At 38.7% G+C, this 16,393-nt stretch overlaps 1 protein-coding gene across 1 annotated transcript in view; it reads right to left on the bottom strand.

The window, feature by feature from the left end:
• Positions 1–16,393, bottom strand: part of LOC134348514 (collagen alpha-2(V) chain-like) — a 296,032-nt gene that overhangs the window by 126,808 nt on the left and 152,831 nt on the right. Inside the window, exons 9-15 of the mRNA XM_063052002.1 lie at positions 10,162–10,206; positions 5,893–5,946; positions 5,661–5,714; positions 4,912–4,965; positions 2,613–2,666; positions 2,363–2,416; positions 532–576 (exon numbers count right to left, since the gene is read on the bottom strand). Of these exons, the coding sequence (XP_062908072.1) occupies positions 532–576; positions 2,363–2,416; positions 2,613–2,666; positions 4,912–4,965; positions 5,661–5,714; positions 5,893–5,946; positions 10,162–10,206 (360 nt within the window). The remainder of the gene's footprint in view (positions 1–531; positions 577–2,362; positions 2,417–2,612; positions 2,667–4,911; positions 4,966–5,660; positions 5,715–5,892; positions 5,947–10,161; positions 10,207–16,393) is intronic.

Here is a 16,393-nt window from a genome sequence, read left to right as displayed (position 1 = left end):
AGTACTAAGACTTTCTTTACTGATATAGCTTCTCAATACATTTTTATTTGTTAGAATATTCTAACATTTATGAAAGAAAGATTTACTTCTGTCTTAAATAATGATGTGAATTATTTATACCAATCCCCATTAACTTCCGCCTCTTCTATCCCATTATACTGTGATAAACAGATAGGGTATAGCACTATTTTAAAAGGTGTCTTTGGAAATCCTCCCCTCATGACACCTCCTTGATTTTGTTAACCTCTTTTGTTACTTCCATTTTATGTCTCATTATTTTCATAACATTTGTTTTAAATGCTGTTTTTTTTAAACCAAAATCTGTATTCATTCCTGGTGTCCTGTGTACCAAAAACCATTTCATTTTTAATTGCATTGATTCATTCTGATCCATTGTTAATTTTACAATTTATAAGTAAGATGACAACGTTTCTTTTCAATTCATTTAGCCCAGTCCTCAACTTTATAAAACATGTTTAGGTTTAATCAGATAGTTTTGTTTTCGTGGGCAGTTCCCAGCAGACCACTTACCAAAGACCCTGGAGTTCCAATTGCACCAACAGAACCATGGTCACCCTAGAGCAGGTGTAGAAAACAGGATCACACAACATTACTTGTTAAACAGCTATTGATGTAAACACAACCATGAGCTAGATTTCCATAATGAGGCAATTGAATGGAAAGTGCAACATTTGCAAGTAAAACTAGAACCAAATACATCTCCATTAATAACTTTTTGATCACAAGATGAAAATAATGGGTGTCAATGTAAGCTGCAGTAATATAACCAGTTGACAGTAGAATACAAGTTTTTATTGACAAAGTGCACTTATGTATTCACCCTGGAAATACTAAAATAGCTGCCTATGCTTTTAAGAGAAAATAGTGATGTCATAATGCACGTGTGGACTAGAAAGAAGCGTAACAATGTTCTAGAACGACGTTGAGTGCTAATCGTATGATGAGGAAATATTTTCACGAGGAAAGTATTGGCATTGAATAGCTGGTTGTCCAAAGTTGCTTATCGGCCTTGTAATCTAGTCTTTCTAGTAATTTAACTACAAGGCAATATACCGTAAAAGTTCTTATAAAAGTTTATTTTTGTCGTTCTTTAATGTTTCGTGACCAAGTATGAACGTAACGGAGTAATGTGAATGTGTTAATCTCTGTTCATGTAGCGTGAGTGAGGAGAACTCGTTTCAAGGTCCATCCTGGATGTGTTTGGAAGTTAAGCATGTCTGCACCAAATTTAGTTAAGGTGAGATGTAATTATGCACATTTTTGATGTTGTGTATAAGGTACAGGGTTGGTGGGATTCTAAAGTTGTTTGCATTGTTTTTTTAGAATTGCTACTATGCATATGTAACAAGGGTGTGGACAGAAATTAAGCAGAAATTGTAACGGCAGGAACTGTGTTTTTTTTAAAATTCATTTTGTTATTTTTATTTTGATACCCTCTTTCTGCATTAAAACATCTAAAAAATGAATTAAAGGCTCAAAAAAGTATTTGTTGTCCTGCATGTGCATTTTCCCCAGGCTACAAAAAATTAATAGAGAAATGCTGAACTATTGTTTGGCACAATTTGGTTTAAAGTTTTGTTATTTTTCTTTGGTGCTTAATAGTTGCAAATTAGTACTTCAAAACTTTATTCAAAGTTCAATAAGTATGGCTTTAAGGATTATGCCCTCAGGTGCCCATCCACAAATGTCTAATAGGTTTGCCTAAAATTCTTCCTTAATAATTTAGTACATTCATTAGTAACTGCTAAAGTGGATGGGAAAGGGATTTTAGGCAAATCTGTCAGCCATACATTCATGCTATCATGTTTGCTGTTGTGTGCTGGGGCAGCAGGCCGAGGGTAGCAGACACCAACAGAATCAACAAACTCATTCATACGGCCAGTGATGTTGTGGGGATGGAACTAGACTCTCTGACGGTGGTGTCTGAAAAGAGGATGCTGTCTAAGTTGCATGCCATCTTGGACAATGTCTCCCATCCACTACATAATGTACTGGTTGGGCACAGAAGTACATTCAGCCAGAGACTCATTCCACCAAGATGCAACACTGAGCGTCATAGGAAGTCATTCCTGCCTGTGGCCATCAAACTTTACAACTCCTCCCTTGGAGGGTCAGACACCCTGAGCCAATAGGCTGGTCCTGGACTTATTTCCTGGCGTAATTTACATACTATCTAATCATTTATGGTTTTATATTGCTATATCTATACTCTATTCTTGGTTGGTGCAACTGTAACGAAACCCAGTTTCCCTCGGGATCAATAAAGTATGACTATACATCTACTGCATTACAACATTGTAGTACAGTCAGGTTGTAAATCATTTCATTACTGTATTGTTACCTTCTGGCCAGGAGCCCCAAGTTCACCTTTCCGTCCTTCACGACCACGGTGTCCCTATGAAAAATAGTTTAAAAAAAAAATCAAAGTCTTTCCATTAAATAATTGTTTATCACTAACTCAGTAGTTTGCATAAATCCTAATCAAGCAAACAGTTGCTCACATGATAGGCACACAAAGTAACCTATTGAGAACGACAAGAATGAATCAACAAAAGTCTGACTGAAATTGATTTTGTTTTATGCTAACTTACCCTCAAACCCTTGATGCCAGGCAAACCAGGGGCACCCGGGAAACCGCGAGGACCCTGAAAGGCAAACAACAATTTAACAGTCTGGACTGCATTTAGTATTCACTTTCAATAACTTTGTTTATTTCTCTTGAATGGTCAAGAAAGAGAAATAACAGTTAAGATCGTAAGCTGGACTCGTATGTAACTTGAAAAGGGCTTGTTCATATTGAAATTTTCACCAACAAGGCATTTCATTGTCATTTAATTTTATACATTCCCTGTTGTAAAATGGGGAAATTGGCAACAAATTTATTCAGAGCAAGGCCTCATAAGCAGTAATGAGTCAAATAAACAAATAACCTTAACATACTGTTGATTGAATAAATAATGTATGGAGTCATAAAGAGACAGTTATGTGGAATTTTATTATATTTGTCTCAAAGACTGATTCTGTTGATCCACCCACAAATGCTGCTTGACCTGCTGAGTATTTTGTTTTTATATCAAATATCTTTTTGTCTGTTTAGCCATTTATAAATGGATTAAAATATCTGCACAAAGAAATATTAACCCTAAAAAAGGTACCTCACTTATCCAAAAGATTACCAAGAAGACATTGGAATCAGTGTGAGCAAATGTCCTCAAAGTTAACAGCAAGGTGGTAGATTCCATCAATGATTGGCTGTAATATGAGAAACTAAGTGAGCCTCATACCCCATCTTTCTGGTGGTGATTTTGGACATCCTGCATTTCCCTGTTAGCCCCATCCACTTGGTAGGGTGCAGCAAGCCTGATGGTAAGTAGATCCCCCCTCTCCCCACCCTCCAGAAAGAGATGACAGATTTTAACAGGAGGCAAGATAGGGGTAGAACCTGAACTCATCTCAAAATTGATTTGGAATTTAAAAGTTCCTATATGCTTCTAATATTGAGAAACTTTTGGAGACAATCACAATGGATGCAAATCATCTTTTTAAAAAATATTTTTAAAAAACAGAAAACACAGTAAAACACAAATAATTTAAAACATTAGAAAGAGTACAATATCAGTACCTGACTTCCCCGTTTCCTTCTAATTTCCAAGCGATTCTAGAGAATAGCTTCTACATGGGGTTTAGCCTGGTATGGAACCATAGAGGGGAATTCTTCACTGAGGAGATGGAACTGGATATCAAGTGGAACTCAGGACAGAGAACAGTGGCAGATGCACTGGCATCCATCAAGGCTCCATTTTCGGCAGCATGTGCACAGGGCTCCAAGATGGAAGTGGCTGATGCTTCTGATCTGAATCAGCAATTCCAGGCGTCAAGATTTGCCCTAACAATAAACAACTACCATGGATTTCAGAAGGCTACCTGGTTCAATGTTCCTGAGGTAACTTAGTGGCTAGCCTGGCTAAGTTAATCAAAGTTTTTTTACCTAGGTATCCAAAAGGACATCAGCAATGTGACACAATAGGTTAATGCACAAGCTCGGTTAGAGAACAGAATTAGTAGTGAGCTGGCTTAAGGAAAGAAATGGTAGCCTTTTCAAAGGGTCACTGCTGGGTCCACTTTGCCAACATCCGCCAGCATGAGTGGAGTTTCTACCACAACCCAGTATTTTGGGTAACTGGGGTCCAGTTAAAGACTTCAGGTTGACCTGCTTTGCTTGGCAGGAAATGAAGTGTTAAAGGATGTAAAAGTCAGCTCAAAATGCTCCATTGTTGATCTCACAGACAACAGTTTGTAAACTTAATTATCTAGCCTAGTTGATTCTAACAATTGTATTTCCCAAGTTACACTTGATATTTCATGCATCTTAATAGATAGCCATCAATAAACCATTACAGCCAGTGAATTATGAGTGGAACAAGAATTGCAATTATTTCCTGATTAGTTCTTCAACCTCAGCAGCTCTTCACACCTAGACAGGGTGCGACAATTATCCCAAAACTCTAACTTTGCTATGTTACACGAATCTTGTTTGAAGATAAAACTTCATTATGGTATTACAGTATTAAACATTTCTTTTTAAATATCTTAGCAACAATGAAATTAATTATTGCACACCAAATAATATTACCAGTATCAATGTTCAAGACTATTTCAGACATTTCTCTGAACTCTGGTATGCATGCCCCTTTAAATAAAATTTTTTTTGTTCTTTAAGTGATCTTACTTTTACAGAGAAAGGAAATAGTACCCTTTAATTTCAATACCAATTTTGCTACTTAACAGCAATAAATAATCACTTAAATCAGATTATGTCATTATCATAAGATGTCAGTAAATTCTGTCATCATTTCTTTTCAAATCAGGTTCAATAATACATCACATTACCTGTTGTCCTACAAATCCCTGCTCACCATACCGTCCTGATTTTCCAGTTTCACCCTACAGAGAGAGAAGAAAGTCAATCCAAAGATGAAGAGCATTGTTGGAATTACTTCACTGATTTTATTTGCTCAATAGATATAATCTATGTTTTAAGACATCTGTCACTCTCATCTAATCTCCTGATTCCTCATTTGCAAAATGCAAGTGAAATTTCAGGTGTGGCTGGGTTGGGGGCAAGTGGAACCTCACAATCATCTACCACCTCCTGAGAGCAAAAGTTGCAGAAACCAAGGAAAATGAAATAGACTACATTCACTCCACTCTCTCAGGAGTTTTTACAAATCTGCCACTGAAATAAGTTGAACAATTCAAAGAATCACTGTGGAAATTTACCCCTCTATGCTCTTTCTTTTCTATTACCAACAAACTTGATTCAAACTATCTCATAAAGAAAATTCACTGTGGGAAGGCCGTGACTTAAAACAATACAAACCCTTTCAGTTGTTTATTATCAGCTCCCAAAAACTTGAATGTTAATACTCGTGTTCTTTTTTAATAGTTTATTTATGCTTCTAGCATTTTTCAGACTTACTCATAGTATTAACATTGAAAAGGATGAATGTGTCCAAAAATTGGGTTGCAAATTTGAGAAAAGCTGCCCAACTTTCTTCCCAGCAAGCAGTTAACAGTAAACATTTAGCGGAAGGAATTAAAAGAACGTCTTTTAAAAAAAATAATGGATAGGTACTCACATCTTCACCAGGTTTTCCAGGTGGCCCCTCGGGACCACGGTTTCCAACATTTCCCTATATTTAATAGCAGAGAGAAGTGTTATCTGTTGCACAGGAAGGCAGCTGGGTGCACTTAATATAAAAGTTAATGAACTCCAAATAATATAACCTTGGTTACTTGTCATCAGACCAGTAGCATTAATGGCTAAATGCCGTATAATGCAGATATAAATGATAATGTTAAAAGGCTTACCATTGGTCCCAAGTCACCAGGCTCTCCTGGAGGACCAGGCAGACCTTTCGGGCCCTATTTGGGCAGGAGAGAAAAAGATATCAGATTAAAAGAGATCATTGGTACTCTTTGTGTGGGATTAATGAAAACTGTTTTCTTAAAACAGATGTGCAACAGAAGGGAATGGGGGTTCTGTGTCTGCAGCACAGGACATGAAATCTGCACTTCTGGAGGAAGTCGCTGGATTTCTGCCAGTGGTAGTATCTCAGCTGAAGTCTGCTACTCAAAATTCTTTCTTGGATCCACTTTTCTGGACCCGTCTTTCTTCCTGAATAGATAGCAACCATATGAAATACTGCACCTACATTAAGTCATTCATATGCTCTGTGGAAACTACAACCCTCTGGCATTTTTTTTTCAAAAACTATTCATTCATCCAATGTGGGCTTCATAGGCTGAGGCAACATTTAATTGCACGTCCCTAGTTGTGCTTGAGAAAGCAGTATCGAGCTGTCTTCTTGAACAACAACAGTCCTTGAAGTGTGGATCTACCCACAGTGCTGTTAGGGAGAGAGGACTATGATCTTGACCCAGTGACGGTGAAGGAATAGTGATATATTTTCTAGTCAAGATGGTGTGATGCTTGGAAGGCTTCTTCTAAGTGATGTTACTCCCTTGTTTTTACTGCCCTCAATGCTCCAGCTGGTTTAGAAAGCGAGTCAGTGGTGGAGTGAGTGAATGCTTGTGGATGGGAAGCTGCCATGTCCTGTATGCCGTCAGTTTTCTTGAACGCTGTTGAAGATGCACTCATCCAAGCAAGTGGAGAGTAAGTTATCACACTCTTGACTTGACCCTGTAGATAGTGAATAGGTTTTGGGGAGTTAGAAGTTGAGTTACCAGCCGAAGGAATCCTTTTCTCTCTTACGCTATGATAGACTTGTTTATTTGGCTACTCCAGTTCTATTTCTGCTGAATGGATATTGATCATGGGGGAATTCAATGATGGTAGTTGCCTTTGAACATTGGGTGTGACAACTGCACTTTCTCTTCTTGTCATGTGTCATGTGTCATGTGAATGTTACTTGCCACCTATCATGCCTGTTATAGTTATGGGGCATTCAAATGTAGAATGCATCATTATCTGAACCACAAATTTCTGAATATTGCACAAATCAGCAACAAACATCACGACTGCTGACGTTATGACTGAGAGAAGGTCATTGATGAAGCACCTGAAAATGGTTGGGCCTAGGACACCACCCTAAGGAGCTACTGCAGAGATGCCCTGTGGCTGAAATGATTAACCCCCGACTCAACTATCTTCCACTGTGCTAGTTGTAATTCCAACCAGAGGTTTTTACTCCATGATTCCCATTGTCTCCAGTTTAATCAGGGTTGCTGGATGCCATACTTGATCAAGTGCTGCCTTGATATCTCCTCCAGGTTTCCACTGGATTGTCACCAAATCAGCAACCAGCAGAAACTGCCTTTGTTAATTAACATACAAAACTCGTCGTTTTTCTGATCACATCTGGAATCATGTTAGAATTCTCCGTCCTAATTTCCCAATACAACCAACAGAAGGCCAGACTGAATCATCTGCAAAATTCATAGTGTTACAACTGTTTGTCTCTGCACTTTCTATATAACTGTTAACACGAAGTTGTGCATTTTTTTAATATTGCCTTTTGTACTACCTCAATGTACTTATGTCTGAAGTGAACCATCCAGATAGCATATAAACAAAAGCTTTTCACTGTTTCTCAGTACATTTCAGAACTATAACTCAATTACTAATTTTCTCAGTGCCCAGAGCTGTCACATTGTTATAATCTCTCAATCTCCAGTAAAGATTCTTCACTTTTGTACAAAATAAAGAATTCTAATCTGTCTTCAATTATGAAATCCCAAGTCAGGTTTGGCAGTCAGGGGTAATTCAGCTACTTGGCCCTCTAAGCAAAGCAAACTACCAGCTGGCTGTGGTAGATATTCAGAACCAATGGTTAACATTTAAAGAACACATACCACTTTAAGGTACAAAAACTCAACTCCAGTTTTCTGTTAGCAAGGGAACGTTCGATCAAAGAATGAGATTTACATATTAGCAAAAAGAACAGAAAGCCTGAAAATTGGAAAGAAAATCAGATTTCAAAGGTGCAGCATAAGATTTATCAGGAAAGAGAATGTAAAAGCTCCTGTAGGCAGGCAAAGAGGAAAGGGTTAGCAAAAGTTAATGTGGGCCGTCTAGAGACTGAAAATGAAATTCCAAGAAATAAGTGGAATTTAAAAGCAGGTATTTCTCCAAACATGATGACCCACATTCCTAAGCTTTAAAAGAGATGGACATGAAGAAGGTAGATATACTGGTATCTACTTTCTAGAATCAATAAAATCTTCTATTGATTCTGGAATGTGTTCCAATAACTGAAAGTATTTGATAACTTTCAAAATTTTACAAAGGAAGGAGAAAGAAAACAGTTGAAGCCTAATAGTTGGGAGAGTGTGAGAGCCTATAATGAAGGAACAAATAACATGCTTGGATGAAGATAAACACATTTCTGTAAGGAAAACTACATTTGACAAACCTATTAAAATTTTTCAAAGGTAAACATTCAACTCAGAATAAGTCAAAGCAGTTGATGTGTGATTGGATTTTCAAATCATTTGCAATAATGTGCGATACAGAAGTAATTACTAACCAGGCGACTGGGGTAATATTCTGGAATGGATTGTTACTGGGGGGGGGGGTTTAATAGTATATCTGGGATGGTACAGCAGCACAGGTAGTAAAGCTGTTGTCTTGCAGCTCCAGTAACCCTGAGCTCTAATGCTGTCTCTGTGGTGTTTGCATGTCCTTCCTGTGACTAGATAGGTTTCCTCTGGATGTTCCAGTTTCCTCTCAAAGCCAAAGCTGGACTGGTGGTAGGTTAATTGGCCTTTGCAAAGTTTGTAGTTGAGCTACAGAATCTGGAGGAAGTAAGCAGGAATGTGGGAAAAATGAAATGGATTCAGCACAAATAGATGCTTGTTTGATGGTGACTTGAATTCTGTGGGAAGAAGGGCTTGTGCTGTATGAATCTATAAATTTGAAGTTTATTATGCACTCATTCAACCACAACTGGATTACTGAATGCAGGTCTGAATGCCATATGTTAGAATAGATGCAAATGATTAGTAAGAGATTTATTAAAACAATTCTAGGAGCAAAGGATGTTAATAATGTAAATAGACTGGAAATGTGGGGGCATTTTTTTCTTGGAATAAAAGAAACTGCAAGATGGTATGATGTACCTAAAATCACAAAGGATGTGGACAGAGTAGACAAAGGGGAACTATTCCACTCAGAGGATCAAGAAAGAGGGGACATAGAAAATTAGTAAGAGATTTATTAAAACAATTCTAGGAGCAAAGGATGTTAATAATGTAAATAGACTGGAAATGTGGGGGCATTTTTTTCTTGGAATAAAAGAAACTGCAAGATGGTAAAGATCCAAACTGATAATGAAGAGCTTATCTTTTACACACAAATAGTTATTGGAGCCTAGAATGTACTGATAAGGTAGGAATTAAGAGAAATTCAGAGGAAGTTGATAAGTATCTGAAAGGAGAGGGCAAGTGTGGGACCAGCTTGATAATTAAAATGGAACATACCTTTCAAGCCAAATAGCCTCTTTCAGCAGTACAAGGAAAGGAAAAAGTTTGCAGAAATTCATCACTCTTCCACTCAACATATGACAAAAAGAATGCAAAGAGATGCAAAGTAATCACGTCTAAGGATTTATGCAGGTGTCCTGGTGAAAAATCATGTAGAAACATAAAACAGTTCTCTCCAGAAAATAAAAGTCAGAAAATTATGGGACACATTAACAGAAAACAAGTAGGAGGAAATGAAGTATAAATGCTGAACTCAACCTGAGTAATTACTCTTTAAATTTTGTCTTATATAATAGTTAATTCTGTTAGGTATGGATGAAGACCAAATTACTGTTAAAAGTGTGTTACACTGGAAAGGGAAAGTAGGATGATGGAGAAGCTGAATCCTAGAAGGATTTTCACTGAAACAAGTTGGGTAGATTAGCCTTTACAAATCTTCTCTACTTCCTGTTGAATTCAATGGAAGGATAATTTTAATTACACATCAAAGTTCATTTTCCTCATTGTTCAATATCTAGGCAATTGCAAGAATTTCAAGCGTTTGAACTCCAATTTGCATTGGTAAATTCATACCAGCCTGTGCAAAAGCAAAAAAGGAGTTTGCTCCATTGCTAATTGGAACAATGAATCACTTACTACTGCTCCTGTGCCTCCCGGAGGTCCTCTTGGCCCGACCTCACCCTGGAGAATAAAAAAGAAACCATAAATAATTCTAAAACCAACAAAATGAAGATGATTTTGCTTTGACATTTATCAAGCACAATGCCTTTTGTTGCATTCCTCATTTGAGGTTCATTTCAAATAGGCCTGGTTACAGTTATGGCAAACAACAGGAATTCTGCAGATGCTGGAAATTCAAGCAACACACATAAAAGTTGCTGGTGAACGCAGCAGGCCAGGCAGCATCTCTAGCAAGAGGTGCAGTCGACGTTTCAGGCCGAGACCCTTTGTCAGGACTAACTGAAGGAAGAGTAAGTAAGGGATTTGAAAGTTGGAGGGGGAGGGGGAGATCCAAAATGATAGGAGAAGACAGGAGGGGGAGGGATGGAGCCAAGAGCTGGACAGGTGATAGGCAAAAGGGATACGAGAGGATCATGGGACAGGAGGTCCGGGAAGAAAGCCAAGCGGGGGGGACCCAGAGGATGGGCAAGGGGTATATTCAGAGGGACAGAGGGAGAAAAAGGAGAGTGAGGGAAAGAATGTGTGTATAAAAGTAAGTAACAGATGGGGTACGAGGGGGAGGTGGGGCCTTAGCGGAAGTTAGAGAAGTCAATGTTCATGCCATCAGGTTGGAGGCTACCCAGACGGAATATAAGATGTTGTTCCTCCAACCTGAGTGTGGCTTCATCTTTACAGTAGAGGAGGCCGTGGATAGACATGTCAGAATGGGAATGGGATGTGGAATTAAAATGTGTGGAATGTGTGGTAGCCTCCAACCTGATGGCATGAACATCGACTTCTCTAACTTCCGCTAATGCCCCACCTCCCCCTCGTACCCCATCTGTTACTTATTTTTATACACACATTCTTTCTCTCACTCTCCTTTTTCTCCCTCTGTCCCTCTTAATATACCCCTTGCCCATCCTCTGGGTTCCCCCCCCCCCGTTGTCTTTCTTCCCGGACCTCCTGTCCCATGATCCTCTCGTATCCCCTTTGCCAATCACCTGTCCAGCTCTTGGCTCTGTCCCTCCCCCTCCTGTCTTCTCCTATCATTTTGGATCTCCCCCTCCAACTTTCAAATCCCTTACTCACTCTTCCTTCAGTTAATCCTGACGAAGGGTCTTGGCCTGAAACGTCGACTGTACCTCTTGCTACAGATGCTGCCTGGTCTGCTGCATTCACCAGCAACTTTTATGTGTGTTACAGTTATGGCATCCTGTGTTCAAAATTGGTTCAGCATTTCTGCCTTCATTACTTTTCCAGACAAGTCAATGAAAACCCATAAATTCTTGCATAAATTACCTCAATACTTTTTCTTTTTAAAAACAATGCTCCCAAAAATCCAAATTCTACATTGTGTTTCTGCTGAAAGAACGAGCGCTTCCCTGTCCCTCTTCTCATGATATTAATCAGGTTGACTAAATTTCCCAACTTCCTTTGTTGTTCAGAACACATATCCAATGTAACCATTCCTTCTTCATAAGTAAAGATTTGCTTCCCTAGAAATCTCCTTTGCATCCTGCTCTGTACTTTCACATCTTCCCTGAGGTATGTTGGCTAAAAATGAACTAGGAGTAAATACAAGCCGCGTTTGACAAGATCCTGTGTTTATATTCTCTGATTTAACCAATAAGGTATCTTATACACTGTATCTTAACCAAATTTTCCCATCCTCCAATTATCAAAAGGCACATGCTCCCCTACACTGTTCAACATCCACCATTTATTGTGCATTGTCTTAACTTGTTTTCACTCCCTAAATGCATCACCTTGCATTTCTTTAGACTAAATTTCATTTGATCACAGACCAATCCATTATTATCTTCCTGCAGTTGTGGAAACTAAGGTTAGGCAAGGATGGAAGGTTGATCAAGAAGGTTCAATCGCTTGGCATTGAAGATGAGGTAGCAAACCAGATTAGACACTGACTCTCTGGGAGAAGCCAGTGAGTGGTAGTAGATATTTGCCTCTCTGGCTGGAGGCCTGTGACTAGTGGAGTGACAGAGATCGGTGCTGTGTCCATTTTTCTGTTTGTCATCTATATCAATGATCTGGATGATAATGTGGTTAACAGGAGCAACAAGCTTGTAGATGACACAAAGTCTGAAGGTGCAATGGACAACGGGGAAGACCATTAGAATCTACAGGAGAGATGTAAATAAGGTTGAAAGAGTTCAGAGTTTACAGGGATTTTCTGGGACTGAAGGACCTGAGTTATAAGGAAAGATTGAATAGCTGAGGACTTTATTCCTTGGAACGTAGAAGAGAATGGGAAGATTTAACAGAGGTGTACAAAATTAGGAAGGGTACAGATTGGGCAAATGCAAACAGGCTTTTCCCACTGAGGGTGGCTGGGACTACAACTGGAGGTCATGGGTTAAGAGTGAAATGGGAAAAGATTAAGGGAAACATGAGGAGAAATCTCTTCATTCAGCGGATCGTAAGAGTGTGAAATGAGCTGCCAGAACAAGTGGTGCATGCGAGCTTGATTTCAGAGTACAAGAGAAATTTGGATAGGTACATGGACGGTAGGAGCATGGAGAGCTATGTTCTGGGCGCAGGTTGATGGGACTAGGCTGTTTAAATGGTTTGGAACAAACAAGATAAGCTAAAGGGGCCTGTTTCTGATTTGTACTTTTCTGTGACTTTATGATAGCCTGGGGCAGTTGTAGTCAAGTGAGACCTTTCAGTGAGACTGTCAGAGGCAACTCTGCTTACTACAGACGAGATAAGCTGGGGTGACTGTAGCAATGTATACTCAAGCCAACTGAGTGAGGCTTCTGTGGTGACACTTTTCTAAAAAAATTTTCCTAAACCATAGTGCATCTTTACTTGATAGGGGGTGCCAGAAACAGACAAGATAAGACCAACAGAAGGATGTGAAACATATCCAAAAACTAAGGCTCTATTGTCTTTACCAACTCTAAAATATCATTGGCTGTCCGCTGTGGTTTCAATTGACTTTAACACCTCAATTGTGAATTGATCTTGTGAGTAAGGAATTCAAACATATACAATTTACCATCATCAATATCTATAACTAGTAAACCAATGCTGTATAAAAGTAGAGTTTTCTCTTTGGACTTCAGAAGACAGGGGGCCTATGTTGTTTTCCTTGTGCACAAGTAAAATAAAAATGAGGAATGGGTCGTAAGAGTGTGTGTTCTGTGGGTCCAGTAATTTCAGGTTATTTTATTATCAATGATAACATATTCTACAACTTTGTTATTAACTACAGTGTATATTATGGCTCATTTATACATTTAGTGAAATCTCTAATCTTCGTTAAGGAGTCAGATCACACTGTGTTCAAAGACTTGTTTCCAGCAAGTCTGCAAGTTTCCTAAACAAGGATAATAAATGGTTACTGAACCCTCCACAAAATAATACTCAAAATATGTTGGTGACCAAACTTCCATATGGTCTCACTCATCTTTCACTGCGTTCACAAGGTTAAACGTAAAGACTCAACAGCACAGAAATAAAGTAGTTTGTCACTTCCAAAAAGTTTGACACTCAAAAAAATAATAAAAGAATCATTTAATTAGTAAACCAAGAGCCTTTAATTTGCTTTTTTAGTAAGTATTCAGGTGTGAAAACTGCAGGATTATTTATTACAAAACCTAACCACATTGCACAGCAAGGACCATTGTTTTATATTCCATTAGTTCAACATTTTGTCCAAATTTATTTCTGACCACAGCTAAACATTTGAAGAAGTTAATAATCAGCTCTTTGATTATACTAATTTTGCATGAGAGGTTGTTCTGACACCACTGAGCCAGATTATCAATCTCTTTCCTCTATGCCAATTTATCACCATCCTTGGTTCGGGCAGTAACAGTAGCATTGTTATCAAACATAAATATGGCATTGGAACTGTATTTATCCACACAGTCATAAGTATAAAGCAAGTGGAGCAGGGGGCTAAGCACACAGCCTTGTGGTACATCTGTGCTGATGGTGATTGTGGAGGAGATGTTGCCAATCTGTACTGACTGGGGTCTATAAGTGGAAAAATAGAGGATCCAGGTGCACACAGAGATATCAAGGCCTAGAGCTTAGAGCTTGGAGCTTGGAGCTTAGTGGTTAGTTTCGAGCGGATGATTGTTTTGAATGCTGAGCAAGTTTCGCAATCACTCAAAGGAAGCATGTCACTGGTTAGGAAGAGTGAAGTGCATAGCAGGTACAGACAGGAAGGAACAAATGAGGTACTTGAGTAAAAGAAATGCAAGAGAACACTTAAGTAGAAACTATGAGGGCTAAAAAAAGGCATGGATTTGCTCTAACAGACAAGGTGAAGGAGAATCCCAAGAGCTTCTACAGATATATTAAGAGCAAAAGGATAGCAAGGGACAAAATTGATGCATTTGAAGATCAGAGTGGTCAGCTATGCATGGCACTAAAATAAATGGGGGAGATCTTAAATAGGTATTTTTGCATCCGTGTTTACTTGGGAGAATGACACAGTCTATTGAAAGTGTCATTTAGTCCAGAGAAACACCACTTCATTTGACAGTACACGTGTACAGTTGGAGGTCAATAACTTGAACTTGAGGTTCATCTCATCCTTACCCCTAAAGTGGTAAAATCCCACATTCAGTATTTTCTACTCACACACTAAGCTAGTTCCTTTCTTGTACCATTATCCCATCTTCATTTGAAGTACCTGAGAATGGGATCCTTCATTCTCCATGCAGGAAGAAGATGACAACAGTGAGGAGTGAGAGAGAATCTTTGACAGGTACTCATCTGTATGGGACAATGCCTGTCATAGGCCTCACACTGGGGAGGGTTAGATGTCCCTTTGTTTCAATCTTCTTGTACTGCAGGATGCTGATAGTCATGAGCTACAAAAGTTTAAACTTCTTTGTCAAGGTTATGTCTGGTCCATTGTTGAGCATTAGGAATCAGAAATTTGCCTATCTGCATGTTATACCAGGGAAGGATTACGGAATTCTTCCCTCATAGGACATTAGCAAGCCTGTTAGACTGATTTGATAATATGTGGTCACCTTTATTATTGACTTGCTCTTTACTTTAAATCCCAGATTATTAGCTGAAGTTAAATGCTATGAGATTTGAACTGAATGGCCTGCATAACATCTAAAGAAATGGGTGCATTAAATCTCTCTCGACACACGCAGTGTACATCTTCTCACAAAATGTGAGAACTTTTTAAGTGGCTCATATTGATGGATGTGACTGGGAAAATAACTTTTATTTCCTCATTAAATAATTTCTCAATCTCCTACCTAAATAAATTTATTTGTATTTAAATAATTTCCCACTCACCAGAATATTTGATCTGAACCAGTCATGTATTAATAGAGATGACAAATATGAATCAGGTAATATTTTGTATGAAATACAGGTGTGCTTTGTGATTGGATACATTTCTCCACATTAGCCTCATTATCGATCGGAGAATAGCCAATGTTGTTCCGTTGTTTAAGAAAGACTCTAAGAATAAACTGGAAATTATAGGCTGGTGAGTGTGACATCAGTAGTGGGAAAATTATTGGAAGATATTCTAAGGGACCAGATATGAGTATTTGGATAGACATGGACTGATTAAGGATAGTCAGCATGGCTTTGAGTATGGCAAGTCATATATAACAAATCTTTTAAAGTTTTTCAAGGATGTTACTAGGAAAGTTGATGAAGGCAAGGCAGTGGATGAAACCGTATGACAGTATATGAACTTGAGCAAGGTTTTCGGCAAAGTCCCGCACAGGAGATTGGTCAAGAAGGTTCAGTCGCTTGGCACTCAAGATGAGGAAGTAAATTGGTTTTGTGGGAGAAACAAATTGTGGTTGTAGATGGTCGTCTCACTGACTGGAGGCCTGTGATTAGTGGCATACCACTGAGATTGGTGCTGGTTAAATCATTGTTTGTCATCTATATCAAGGTTCTGGATGATAGTGTGGTTAACCAGATCAGCAAATTTGCAGATGACACCAAGATTGGTGGACAGTGAGGAAGATTCTGATAGCTTGTAGTGGGATCTGGACCACCCTGGAAAAATGAGTTGAAAAATGGCAGATGGAATTTAATGCAGACAACTTGCAAAGTGCTGCATTTTGGTGGGTCCCACCAGGGCAAGTCTTGCACAGTGAATGGTAGGGCACTGAGGAGTGTGGTAAAACAAAGGAATCTGGGAATACAAGTCCATAATTAATTGAAAGAGGTGCCACAGGTGGATAGA

Source organism: Mobula hypostoma, chromosome 6 (genome assembly GCF_963921235.1).
Source record: "Mobula hypostoma chromosome 6, sMobHyp1.1, whole genome shotgun sequence".
Classification (NCBI taxonomy): Eukaryota; Metazoa; Chordata; class Chondrichthyes; order Myliobatiformes; family Myliobatidae; genus Mobula; species Mobula hypostoma.
The sequence above is the reverse complement of the archived record's forward strand: the minus strand, read 5'-3'. Positions and strand labels throughout refer to the sequence as shown.